The 13,975-nt window shown below is 45.2% G+C and overlaps 1 protein-coding gene across 1 annotated transcript in view; it reads right to left on the minus strand.

The window, feature by feature from the left end:
* Positions 1-13,975, minus strand: part of LAMB4 (laminin subunit beta 4) — an 87,645-nt gene that overhangs the window by 49,694 nt on the left and 23,976 nt on the right. Inside the window, exons 6-13 of the mRNA XM_065408225.1 lie at positions 12,160-12,223; positions 11,751-11,965; positions 10,538-10,658; positions 7,865-8,053; positions 6,887-7,066; positions 4,730-4,839; positions 3,690-3,769; positions 2,516-2,666 (exon numbers count right to left, since the gene is read on the minus strand). Of these exons, the coding sequence (XP_065264297.1) occupies positions 2,516-2,666; positions 3,690-3,769; positions 4,730-4,839; positions 6,887-7,066; positions 7,865-8,053; positions 10,538-10,658; positions 11,751-11,965; positions 12,160-12,223 (1,110 nt within the window). The remainder of the gene's footprint in view (positions 1-2,515; positions 2,667-3,689; positions 3,770-4,729; positions 4,840-6,886; positions 7,067-7,864; positions 8,054-10,537; positions 10,659-11,750; positions 11,966-12,159; positions 12,224-13,975) is intronic.

Here is a 13,975-nt window from a genome sequence, read left to right on the forward strand (position 1 = left end):
AAATGTACCTTTTACTAGAGTGTTTATCTTTGTTTGCTATACTTTGAACCTGGGCTAGAGGGGGGTCCTCTGAGCTCTTTAAGTTTGATTACCCTGTAAAGTTATTTTCCATACTGATTTTACAGAGATGATTTTTACCTTTTTCTTTAATTAAAAGCCTTCTTTTTAAGAACCTGATTGATTTTTCCTTGTTTTTAGATCCAAGGGAGTTGGATCTGTATTCACCAGGAGTTGGTGAAAGGAAGGAGGGGGGGAGAAGGGTCAATTTCTCCTTGTTTTAAGATCCAAGGGGTTTGGATCTGTATTCACCAGGAGTTGGTGAAAGGAAGGAGGGGGGGAAGGGTCAATTTCTCCTTGTTTTAATATCCAAGGGATTTGGATCTGTATTCACCAGGGAATTGGTGAAAGGTTTCTCAAAGCTTCCCAGGGAAGGGAATCGTGGCAGCGGACCAGAACTAAGCTGGTAGTTAAGCTTAGAAGTCCTCATGCAGGCCCCCACACTTGTACCCTAAAGTTCAAAGTGGGGATACAGCCTTGACACCATCAGAGGACTGAAGTTCTGGAACAGCCTTCCAAGGGGAGTAGTGGGGGCAAAAGACATATCTGGCTTCAAGACTAAGCTTCTTGATAAGTTTATGGAGGGGATGGTATGATGGGATAACCTAATTTTGGCAATTAATTGATCTTTGACTATTAGCAATAAATATGCCCAATGGCCTGTGATGGGATGTTAGATGGAGTGGGATCTGAGTAACTACAGAAAATTCTTTCCTGGGTGTCTGGCTGGTGAGTCTTTCCCACATGCTCAGGGTTTAGCTGATCGCTATATTTGGAGTCGGGAAGGAATTTTCCTCCAGGGCAGATTGGCAGAGGCCCTGGGAGGTTTTTGCCTTCCTCTGCAGCGTAGGGCATGGGTCACTTGCTGGAGGATTCTCTGCACCTTGAAGTCTTTAAACCATGATTAGAGGACTTCAGTAGCTCAGTCATAGGTTAGGAGTTTGATACAGGAGTGGGTGGGTGAGATTCTGTGGACTGCATTGTGCAGGAGGTCAGACTAGATGATCATAATGGTCCCTTCTGACCTTAAAGTCTATGACTCTATGAGTCATGCATGAATATATGACTTGCCCATGTGACTCCAAAACTCCATCTTGTAGCTGTAATTCTACACAGGGGGAGAGAGGGGTTTCCACCCACAAGAGAGACTATATAAAGCCCTGGAAAACCCCTCCATTTTGTCTTCAGCTGGCTCAAGAGATAGCCTCTCCAAAAAGATCCCCAAAAAGATGCCTGAAAGAAACTGGAACAAAGGACAGTAACTACACAGGTGTGAGTGATTGCTGGACCCAGACTAGTTAGAAGTCTAATCTGTCAAAGAAGCTTATTGAAACATCTCTGAGGGTAAAATTTACCTGCATTTAATTTCTTACTGTATTAGGCTTAGACTTGCGTGTTTTATTTTATTTTGCTTGGTAATTCACTTTGCTCTGTCGGTTATTACTTGAAACCACTTAAATCCTACTTTTTATATTTAATAAAATCACTTTTTACTTATTAATTAACCCAGAGCAAGTAATTAATTCCTGGGGGAGCAAACAGCTGTGCATATCTCTCTATCAGTGTTATAGAGGGCGAACAATTTATGAGTTTACCTTGTATAAGCTTTATACAGAGTAAAACGGATTTATTTGGGGTTTTGATCACATTGGAAACTGGGTATCTGGGTGTTGGAGACAGGAGAACTTCTTAAGCTGTTTTCAGTTAAGCCTGCAGCTTTTGGGGGACGTGGTTCAGACCTGGGTCTGTGTTTGTAGCAGGCTAGTGTGTCTGGCACAACCAGGCAGAGCACTGAGGTCCCAAGCTGCCAGGGAAAATGCGCTTAGAGGTAGTCCCAGCATATCAGCTGGCAGTCCCAAGGGGGTTTCTGTGACCCAACCCGTCACAGAGCTATCCTAAAGCTAGCATTAATGAGCAGAGGAAGACCCCCACCCCTCACATACAGGAAGCCACAGATGGGATAGAACCACTGAAAGGTTCTTTCTAATCAAGTGTTGTGGTCAGAGATGAAGGCCTGTGCCAGGCACCTCAGCACTCCAGAGTATCCTGCTGCTATCATGGCCTCTCGGGCTCTTTGGCAGCTGGCATAAACTTTCAGGATGCTCTAATTTACACTCGGGACTGGCCAGGTACCTGGGCAACTAAAGACTGAAGGAACACAGAGGACACCTGTGGGCACCTCTCCACACTTCACCAAGGGCTCCCTGGTAACAGTCAAGGACTAGAGTGTCAATCAGTGTAATTTACACAATGAGGAGTGTCATTTAAAATTACAGGGGAGGGTGAGGAACCCACTTTACATGAAATCATCTTCCATCCTCCTTTTGGTTGCTTTCCCCGCTACAGCACTCTCCCCTTTTCCCTCAGCATTCGACTGACACCAACCTAGACTGCCTTACACCAGTTTACACCACCTTACGCATTACCTCTGAATACCGCACATGAAAGTGAAACATACCAAAGGTGCAGATCCGGAAAGTGGCTTTGCATGCTCTGCTTCATAGATATAATAATCCAATGGTAAAAAGAAGTAGCCTGGGGCTGGTTCTGTACATTGACGGCCCACAATGTTAGGAAGACATTCACACTGCCCATCACTTGATGAACACCTGGATGAACAGGTGGGAAAGAAGAGTTGTAAGAGTCTCACCAATGCACATATGTTACCACCATACACAGGGGGTAGCTATTCTACCTTTGCTTTTATTCTTATTGTTCCTTTCACTATAAAATTAACTCAATTTTTAAATATTTTTCCAGCAACCACTATTTCTTGCTTGTAATGCTGGATTTTATTCCAGTGCTTCCTTATTAATCATTTGGGAAAGGTATGTGTCTGTCACCCTTGCTTGCTCTACCAATTCCACAAACTGCATCATGTCCTGTATTCACTAGCTTGGTTCTACCTAACCATGTGCATAGAAACATACTGCAGGAGTTGCTATATGGGACCAGACCATGCACCCTAGTAACCTTTTTCCTGGAGTAATGAAGACCCTGACACAGCAAAGTATAGGGCCAACGTTTTCAAATGTGAGTTGCCTAAAGTCCGGCATTTTTTTAAAGCAACGGGAACTCCATTTGAAAACCAGGCTATTTATTTAGGTGCCTAAACATGAATGTAGGAACCCAAGTTCAAAAATATTGTTCCAAACTGTACAATGTTGGGGGCCCTGTGCATCGGGAGTCAGGTTGGGGTGGTTTGTACTTTTCATTTAACTGATCTTGAATTTTAACGATTTAAAATTTGCTTCAGAGAAAAAGATAAGGGCATGTCTACATAAATACTTACTGCGTAGCAAGCTAAGATGTCAATCTACAGCTGTCCAGTGTGCTGCGCACAGACTGTACACATGGACCCTGCTGCTGCACACTAGAAGTTCCCTAGTATGTACTGACATTTCCTGGTCATACTCAAATCCATTTAAACATCGCTAATAAAGTCACAAAATCTTATACACCAGGGTGATTTTACATTGCTCACACATGATGAAACTCTGTCTCTAAACTATCGGTTCTTGGTTTCTTCATTAACCACGAGATCCCTATCAAAAAGGTGCAATATATGCTGGTGTTAATTCAATACAATCAAAAGGAGAAAGATACTTTTAAATGAGAACTAAATGACTTACAAGTTATTGTGGGCTCCACCAATGTCACAGCCACACAGAGAACAGCCATATAAATTATTCCCAAGCCCCCAGTATCCTACCTATGATAAGAAAGGAAAATGTATTGATTTTTGACTGTGACTATTTAACAACTTAAATTACAACAAAAACCCCAATCCTTTTTGACTAAGAAGAAACTCTACTCTCATTGGGACTATCATTCATTTTCTTTCTGCAAAAGCTGGCGCCAGTATACCTGGCTGCACAAATGTTCACAAAAAGGCCCAATCACGGATGAAGCTCAGTCATTTAAAATTTCAAGTGAATATTCATAGACAATGCTTTTCAATACTTGTCCAACCCTAACTGTTCCCACCTATATTTTCAGCCATGACAGCTTCCCCCATAACAGAACATAAAGGGCACAAACCATCAAGTGTTTTTAACAACAGTGAGTATGGGTAGTCTCACAAGGAATTATCTCCACCGTCACTCAAGGCTGTCATAGTGGGGACATGGTAGAAACTGCGGATGTCACTCACAAGGCAGTAGCCACCTGCCCCATCCCCACTGGAGTCTGCTGGGGGATGTTCTTGGGGCAATCTAACTATCTCTATAGGGGTACAGCATCTGCTGGTTTAGTCATCTGAATCCTGCTCCATTGAAAACAATGGGAGTTTTGCCAATGACTTCAGTAAGAGCAGAATCCGGCTATGTGCCAGCCAGCCAGACCTGGATGAGAACATGGTTGGATCAATTGAAGCACCACAGAGGTCCGTCTCCAGGTTGCTTTAATTAGAATGGGTGGAGAGACTCATCTGAGGGTTCCTTGTAGCAAGGACTATTTGTTCTCATGCCCTATCACTCTTTTTTGTCTAATTCTATGATAAATGTTGTGGCCTATGGGCCATTTCCACTTGGAATCGTGTTGTGTTCCCCTTTAACAGGATGTCCATGGCAGAGGCCATAAGGAGGCAGGACGTGGGCAAGGCGAAGACCTTTGAGGATGTGTAAAACAGGATGCTACATGAAGCAATAACAAAAGCCTCCTGATTACATACAAGGCATTCATCACAATGTGGCCCTGTGACAAAGCGCTGGCAGAGGCACTCTCCAGTCACTGGATCACACATCGAGAAAGACAAGCTCCCAGAAGGGTTGCAGGTGCAGGCTGCAAGGAAAGAAACACATAATCACCTCCATTAGTGCCAGTGCAGGAACGAGCCCTACTCTGACTTTTGGTGTGAATTTGAAATAACCATTGCACTCAACTATTGGGGGAACAAACTGCAGAAGACCAGCTTCGGAATCCAATTAATACTTAGCAAACCAGCTGTTTCTGACGGGCAGATCATTTTCCTCCGGTATTTTTGGTGGGCATCTGGAAGGAGAAGCTCTGCTGGTATGCAAGGGATGGCTCTGGCAAAACATGTTGGACTCTTGGAAGAAGTTCTGTGCAGTGGTTTCTGCTGCATTCTTCATCTTTGCTCCACTTTAGTATTCTCACCATTGCTGAGCCTAACCTCTGCCTTTATTACCCTTATTGTTATTTATTATTTGATAAGCACAATGTGTTTGCAAAATTTGACAGTCCCTGAGGAGGACAAGGATGCACAATTTCACTTGAAACTGGTTCAAAGAAGTGATTGGCTGAAAGTTCTTGAGAGTAACGCAGTCTGCAGCCTTTTGATACCCAGCGTGTCAGGTTTGCCACCTACTTGATCTTTACCATCCCAATGTACAGGGCCTCCTAAATCATCCCCAAAAGAGTGCTCTCACATGGTAGTGCAGACCTCGTCTGTTTTGTTTCTGTTCCAGGTGGGTTTATATGGACTTCATGTTCATGTTTTTATACCCTAAAAATATTAATGGAATGTTCGGCGGGGGATTTTGATGACATTCCCCTTTTCCTCTGTTTAAAAGGCACTGGTTTACCTGCCCAGGTAAATAGTTTCTATACGCTTTTGAAATACTAACCCAGGACATGACTGCAAAATCTGACATAAGATGCTTGCAATGGATATTTGTCTGTGTCACTAACAACCTTACAAACTGACAGCAGAACATTAGAACCTGGGATAGCATGAGTGCTGCAAGCCAGAAGGGCGGTGCATTGGGGGAAGGCATGCTGGGGAAGTCTTGCATGAAGCCTACCTGCACTATGAGTGATTCAAGCTAGTCTCCTTCATGATTACCCAATTACTCTGATACTTGTTTAATATAAATTAAAATGTCACCTGTTTGAAATCCCCCTTATCAAAGGAATCAGATCACATATTTAATATTCCTTCTATTTAAAAGAGAATGGGGCTAATTCTATACCATGTTTTTGGCAAATCGTATATTTCTAGTCCTACTCTCCTTTATTGACTGGTCTCCTTTATTGGGGGTACCTGATAACAGTCTTCACATATGTTAAAGCTATTATAAAGAGGATGGTGATCAATTGTTCTCCATGTCTATTGAAAATAGGACAAGAAGTAATGCACTTAATCTGTAGCAAGGGAGACTTAGGTTGGATATTAGAAAAAACTTTCCAACTGTAAGGATAGTCAAGCTCTGGAATAAGCTTCCAAGGGAAGTTATAGAATCCCCATCACTGGAGGTTTTTACAAACAGGTTGGACCAGAGGCGCTAACTTTCTGGTTTCCCTGGGGTTGTTCGACCCCTGCTACACCCCAGGCCCCACCCCGCCCCCACCCTCCCTCTTCCCGCCCTGTTCCTCCCCTCCCCAAGTACGCTCTGCCCTTGCTCCACCTCTTCCTACCACCGCTCCTCCCCTTCCCTCCCTCAGGGCCTCCTGAACAGCAGATCACCAATGGGCGGGAGGCGCTGGGGGGAAGAGGGAGGAGCTGATCAGTAGGGCTGCCAGTGGGTGCTGAGCACCCACTATTTTTTTTCCGTGGGTGCTCCAGCCCTGGAGCACCCACGGAGTTGGCACCTCTGGGTTGGACACATACCTGTTAGGAGTGGCCTAGGTTTACATGGTTCTGCCACAGTGCAGGAGACTGAACTGGATGACTTTTCCAGGTCCCTTCCAGCCCTACATTTCTGATTCTAGGATTCATTTCAGATAATTTCCAGGAAATATCACCTGGTGCAGTGACGGCAGACAACCTGATGTGACTTGTAAAGGGGCCAGATTTATTTTTTATCTGCCTCTATCACATAAAATTAAGTTTTGAAAGGAAAAAAGAAAAAGATCATAGTTTACGTACGCTGGCAGCCAAGAGGATCACTGCCACTCAGCCCATAGTAGCTCGGCCTGCACATGTCACAACGGATTCCCTCAACGTTTTTCTTGCAAAGGCACCGACCAGCAATAGTTCCAAGAATAGGGTCTGTACAGCTTTCACACAACCCACTGTATAATGTGCCTTCTGGGTCACAATCACAGGCTACAAACACAGAAATTCAAATGGAGATGTGGAAATAATGATATTTAGAAATACTCATTAAAATGCAGGTTCCATAACTGCTATTATTAATTACATATTTGTATTCAGGTAGTGCCCAGAGACTCCTGTCAGGATCAGGGCCCCAGAGTGTTAGACACTCTACAAGCAAAGCCTCATCTTAACCAAAATTATTCCAAGGGCCTTCCAGGCAAAACATACTGGAGGGGGAGCTACCCATCCCTTGAAGAATGCAAATGCTCCCCTCTTCTCTTTGTGCAGAGGGAGGAGTCATAGCCCCATCTTAGTCATTCCCCACCCTCTTTCAGGTACCTAGCATCTAGGAAAAAGCAAACAATACACTCCTGAATAAGGTTCTGGTAAATCCATCTTGAAGGATGCAAGGTTTTAGGGAACTCATTGTGTTCGCCTCTTCTCTTGCTCCTGCGCGGGGGCTGGCCTGAGTCTGGCCATTTATGGCTATTCATATTTATGCTGATTTGTTACAAGAAAGATATCTTCCCTGCTGGACTTCAAAGCTGAATTCAGTGATAAGCCATAGTTGAAATTAATGCAGATTCTTTTTCCCCATTAGCTTGAGAATGCTGTTAATCAACTGGTCTATACAACGCTTCTGCTTCTGAGGTAGGCCAACATTTTAACATCTATATTGATTATTAAGTGTATCGATGAAGAAGGCACTTGGAGAGTGTAGCAGCTTACAAAGAGAACTGGAAATATTTTATTTTGATCCAATCATTGCTAGCCATTTGTAAAGGGGGGAAAGAACAGCGCACTTACGGATGCAGGCCCGAGGGTCTGAAATTGTTCTGAGGGGATCCCGGTAAAAGAAAGGCTTGCACTGATCACAGTGTTGCCCCATGGTATGGTGCTGACAGTCTTCACATACGCCGCCACTGATGCGATCATTAGCTACGTACACGGCCATGTCAAAATGGCATCGGTCTGAATGGCCATTGCATTTACACACTAAAACAGAAAACAAAGTGTGGTTTATTTAAGAGCCGGCACATTTTGATTCATACTTCTGATCGTGCTCCCACTGGAGTCAATTATTAATGTTAATATTATTTTTTAATTTGTATTACAGTAGTGCCCCAGTGTGTCACTCATGACTACGGCCCCATTATGCCAGGTGATTTACAAGTCCAGGAGCTGTACATAGTACCATGCTCAGAGAGATTACAATGTATAGCCCAGATCCTGCAAACAATTACACTATGCAAGTTAGTAGTTCAACTGACTTCGGTGGGATTACGCACTTGCAAAAAGCTAAATACATGGATGAGTGTTTGCAGGATTGGGGCCTAATTGAAGACAAAATGGAAGCAGTGAGGGTGACAAACAATAGGAGGGAACCAGGGCCGGCTCAAGGATTTTTGCCGCCCCAAGCAAAAAATTTTTTGGCCGCCCCCCCTTTTTTTCGTGCCCTCCTGCCCCCGGCCCCACCCCAACTCCACCCCTTCTGAACCCCTTCCCCAAATCTCCAGCCCTGCCTCCTCCCGCATTCCCCCCCCCATTGCTTCCTGCGGGCCCCCCGCGACCTCCTGCCCTAGCTCACCTCCGCTCTGCCTGCTCCCCCGGGCACGCCGCCACTCCGCTTCTCCCCCCTCCCTCTCAGGCGAGGGAGGGGGGAGAAGCGGAGCAACGGCATGCCCGGGGGAGCAGGCAGAGTGGAGGTGAGCTAGGGTGGGGGAGCGCAGGAAATAACGGGGGGTAGAGAAACCACTCCCCGCTCCAGCTCACCTCTGCCGCCTCCCCCGAGCGCCCCGCTGCTCGGCTTCTCCTCCCTCCCAGCCTTGCTGCGCAAAACAGCAGTTTCGCGCGTGGCAAGCCTGGGAGGGAGGGGGGAGAAGCGGAGCGGCGGCGGCGCGCTCAGGGCAGCAGGCGGAGGCGGAGCGGAGGCGAGCTGGGGCAGCGGAGGCACTTTTTCCCCATGCCCCAGAGTCAGCGCCTATGATGGCCGACGCCAGAATGCCGCCCCAAGCACCTGCTTGTTTTGCTGGTGCCTGGAGCCGGCCCTGGAGGGAACGGAGAGGAAGGACGAGGGTAAAAATAATAATAAGTTCACTTGTTTACATACGTTAGCAATATGCATAACTGATCATTCTGAATAATTACAAACTCTTGTTTGGTGTGCTTTTTAAAATACCAGTCAATCAGTGTAAAGTGCCATTGGTTTCAGTGAGAGCAGTGTTGCCAGTTCTCATGATTTGATCATGAGTAATGTGATTTTTGTTACTGCTGGAGCCAGTTTCATGGGATGTCTTGCCCTGCCCATGGGAAAAGCCCCTCTGATAGGGGAGTGGGGAAGGCAGCCAATCTCTTCGGAAAGAACAACCAATGAGAGCTGCTGCAGGAGGCAGGCAGTGCCTCCCACACCTGCAGAAAGTGGGTCAGCTCCTCTTTATCCCTGTGAAGAGGGAGAAGAGGACACAATTGGAAATGAACAGCACCCCTCCCTCTCCCGCTCAGGCTTAGGGAGGATGAAAAAGACCTGGAGCTGACAATCCCACCTGAAAGCCTGGCAGTGGGGTGAATAGTCCCTGGGTGTGACCTCCCCCAAGCCTGGGAGTGGGGATGAAGAATGTCACAGCTGAAGTAAAGTGTCTGATTCTGATCTCACACTATCTTTACCAGAATGAAAATTCAGTGGAGCGACTCACAATTTTCACTGATATAACTGAGAACAGTCAGATGCACAGAACTTACAGATCAGATTCAGCCATATGATCTGGCTGCTTTACATCACTGGGGTGGCGCAAAGCAGCTGGAGCATAAAGGTAAATCTGGCCCAGAATGTCTGATCCCTTGTGGCCATCACAATTTTGTAGTGTACTGAAGGTGGTTTAGTAATCTGCTAGTAATCTACTGAAAAGAATACAGCTTTGTCTAAATAATATTCTCATTTGCAATAAAGACCCTAACCAGTGAATAATCCCTTTTGCCTTCTTTGCCTTTTCTTGTTCACTGTACTTTTACTCTTTACAGCGAATTGGAAATTGAAATAGCTCTCCTTCACTGAGAGCAACACAAATGTTAGATACACCTCTACCTCGATATAACGCTGTCCTCGGGAGCCAAAAAATCTTACCACGTTATAGGTGAAACTGTGTTATATTGAACTTGCTTTGATCCACCGGAGTGCACAGCCCCGCCCCCCCCAGAGCACTGCTTTACCGCGTTATATCCGAATTCGTGTTATATCGGGTAGCGTTATATCGAGGTAGCGGTGTATACGGATATACCACTAGGGGATGCAGCACAGTTGCCACGCATCTCTCCTGAAAGTGCATCGCTGACACCTGAATCCATCTAGGATATCCTATTCTGCGGGGTTTAAGCATGAGAAACAAGCCCATGTGAAAGCTCAGCTGTCCTTGTAGGCAATGCATGGGATTGTACTGTGCTATCAACTATCTGATGAAAATTAAGTAACTATTTGTCAGGTACGTTTGCAAGCATTATCCTGCGATCCTTCGGCTGGCCTCCAGGGAGCATCATTGTAGAATTCTTTACATCTTTCACAGGATATGCCAGCAGTGTTGTGCTGACAGACACACCTGCCATGAACCTGCAATATGTCAACAACAACAAAAATAATTGAATTTTCTTTAGTCCATTGACTTTGGGCCATTTGGCAGGAAAAAAACACTCCACCCACACCCACCCCAATATAGTTTTCTTTCATGTGGGATAATATATTACTTTTTGATTCTTGAAGACTAAAAACTTCCATAGTGCCTGAACCAGATCAGGTTGCCTCTCTCTCTTAGAGGGAGAAATTTAGTATGTTAATTATAACGAAACATGGTATTCCTGATGTTTGTTTCATCTCCAGAAAGTAACTGATTTCAAGAGTGACTTTGCCTTCTTTGCTGAGATAAGCTTTAAAACTACAAATTTGTCATTTGCCAAAATTGAACAATTCTACATCATATGAAGAGCATGGCTGGATAGATCCCCCCCAAAATGCTATATGCCAACCTAAAATGTTCACACGTTAAAATACCTAAGTAACCCTAGGCTTTTGGTATGCCAGCATAAGCAGAGAAATTCAGAGCCCTCTGGCTCCCTCATGTGACAGAAACAATTCTCAGTTACATGAGCAAGAGGCATGGACAGTGTGTGGAAACAATAACCAACCTGTCTTAAAGATATTGAACAAATTTTAGAAAAGATACTTCTACTGACAGAAACTGAGGTTTAAACACTTTATTCTGTTCCTGACTCCTTGGACAATCTGTTGTTCACCAGTGTGTTTGTTTTTAATGTAGAAACAGGGAATTCTCTTTCTGCTGATGACTCTTTTCATGCAGCAGAGTTTTCACCAAACCCTACTGGTGTTATGGAATGTACCCAATAAAGTAGCCATTCAAATCTGCACACAACACAGATTACTTACTGGATTACATTTGCACCATTACAGCTCTGGTATTTTCATGCTATTATTAACATGTTTGTGTGTCAGTTATTATAGAACTACCACTCTAGTGCCAACAGGGGTCAGATTCTGGTCTCTTTTAATCTGGCCCAATGTTTTTAATGGAGGACGCAATGTTAAAATATTTTTAAAATGTTGAATCACAAATTACAATCCAAGGATAATCATCCAAAAATTACCATATAGGGAATCCCTTTTAGGACTGGAAGTTTTATAGCTTACCATTCCAGGCTGATAGAAAACATCACCCTGCAGTTTCTGCACTGGACTGCATTGGCTGGCATGACCATTACAAAAACAACTTCCACGGACAACCATTTCATAAACTGCATAATAATATTTTTCAAGAAGATCACTTTGCCTTCTTCCAAATAAAGTATCCCCAAGAGTGTGGAGTTTTGTGAAATTTATTCTCAGGTTTGTTAAGGTGATGATTTCTGGGATAAGAGAAAGGAAATAAAGAACCACAATTAACCTAAAAACTCTGTTCACTTGAAAATCTACAGGGTGCTCAGCTGATGTAAATTAGCTACATTACGCCGAGTTACACTAGCTGAGGATCTAGACCATAGTATTTAACATGCAAGACAAACAAATAACTATGTGTAAAGAAAACCCAAACTATACATACCCTGGATAGATTGGATATAAGGATTTTCTATTTCAAAGCTGGGATCCAAAGCTTTTAAGACAACCTGTAAAACAAATTACCGTATATACTCGATCATAAGCCGGTTCGTTTATAAGCCGTCCCCTCCCCCCCCAAGAGGGATAAGTAAAAATGGAAATTTTTTATGACCCATTCATAAGCCGACTCTATAATTCAGGGGTCGGCAAACTTTGGCTCCCGGGCCACCAGGATAAGCTGCTGGCAGGCCGAGACGGTTTGTTTACCTTGAGCGGCTGCACGCACGGAAGTAAACCTAAGGCCTGGTCTACACTATGAGTTTAATTCGAATTTAGCAGCGTTAAATCGAATTAACCCTGCACCCGTCCACACAACGAAGCCATTTCTTTCGAAATAAAGGGCTCTTAAAATCGATTTCTGTACTCCTCCCCGACGAGCGGAGTAGCGCCAAAATCAATATTGCCATTTCGAATTAGGGTTAGTGTGGCCGCAATTCGATGGTATTGACCTTCGGGAGCTATCCCACAGTGCACCATTGTGACCGCTCTGGACAGCAATCTGAACTCGGATGCACTGGCCAGGTAGACAGGAAAAGCCCCGCGAACATTTGAATTTTATTTCCTGTTTGCCCAGCACAGGAGAGCACAGGTGACCACAGAGAGCTCATAAGCACAGGTAACCATGCAGGCCGATAATTGAAAAAGAGCACCAGCATGGACCGTACGGGAGGTACTGGATCTGATCGCTATATGGGGAGAGGATTCAGTGCTAGCAGAACTTCGTTCGAAAAGACGAAATGCCAAAACTTTTGAAAAAATCTCCAAGGGCATGATGGAGAGAGGCCACAATAGGGACTCAGATCAGTGCCGCGTGAAAGTCAAGGAGCTCAGACAAGCCTATCAAAAAACAAAGGAGGCAAACGGTCGCTCCGGGTCAGAGCCGCGGACATGCCGCTTCTACGCCGAGCTGCATGCAATTCTAGGGGGGGCCGCCACCACTACCCCACCTCTGATCGTGGATTCCGAGGCGGGGGTAATCTCATCAGCCACACCTAAGGATTCTGTGGACGGGGAAGAGGAGGAGGAGGAGGACGAGCTTGCAGAGAGCACACAGCACTCAGTTCTCCCCAACAGCCAGGATCTTTTTCTCAGCCTGACTGAAGTACCCTCCCAAGCCAGTATCCAAGACCATGACCCCATGGAAGGGACCTCAGGTGAGTTTACCTTTTAAAATATAAAACTTGTTTTAAAAGCAAGTGTCTTTTAATGATTACTTTGCCCTGAGGACTTGGGATGCATTCGCGGCCAGTACAGCTACTGGAAAAGTCTGTTAACGTGTCTGGGGATGGAGCGGAAATCCTCCAGGGACATCTCCATGAAGCTCTCCTGGAGGTACTCCAAAAGTCTTTGCAGAAGGTTTCTGGGCAGTGCAGCCTTATTCCATCCTCCATGGTAGGACACTTGACCACGCCATGCTAGTAGCAAGTAATCTGGTATCATTGCATGACAAAGCCTGGCAGCGTATGGTCCCAGTGTTTGCTGGCATTCAAGCAACATCCGTTCTTTATCTCGCTGTGTAATCCTCAGGAGAGTGATATCGTTCATGGTAACCTGGTTGAAATACGGGAATTTAATTAAGGGGACAGAGTGGCCATTCCTACTGGGCTGTTTGCCTGTGGCTGAAAAGAAATCCTTCCCTGCAGTTAGCCAAGCGCGCGCGCGGGGGGGGGCGGAATTGGCCCTGAGCTTTTCGCGTTTGGCTAGCAGGGATCTTCCCTGATACCAGCCACGTGGTGGGGGGAGGGGTAAAGCGCTCATCC

The sequence above is a fragment of the Emys orbicularis genome, chromosome 1 (genome assembly GCF_028017835.1).
Source record: "Emys orbicularis isolate rEmyOrb1 chromosome 1, rEmyOrb1.hap1, whole genome shotgun sequence".
NCBI lineage: Eukaryota > Metazoa > Chordata > Testudines > Emydidae > Emys > Emys orbicularis.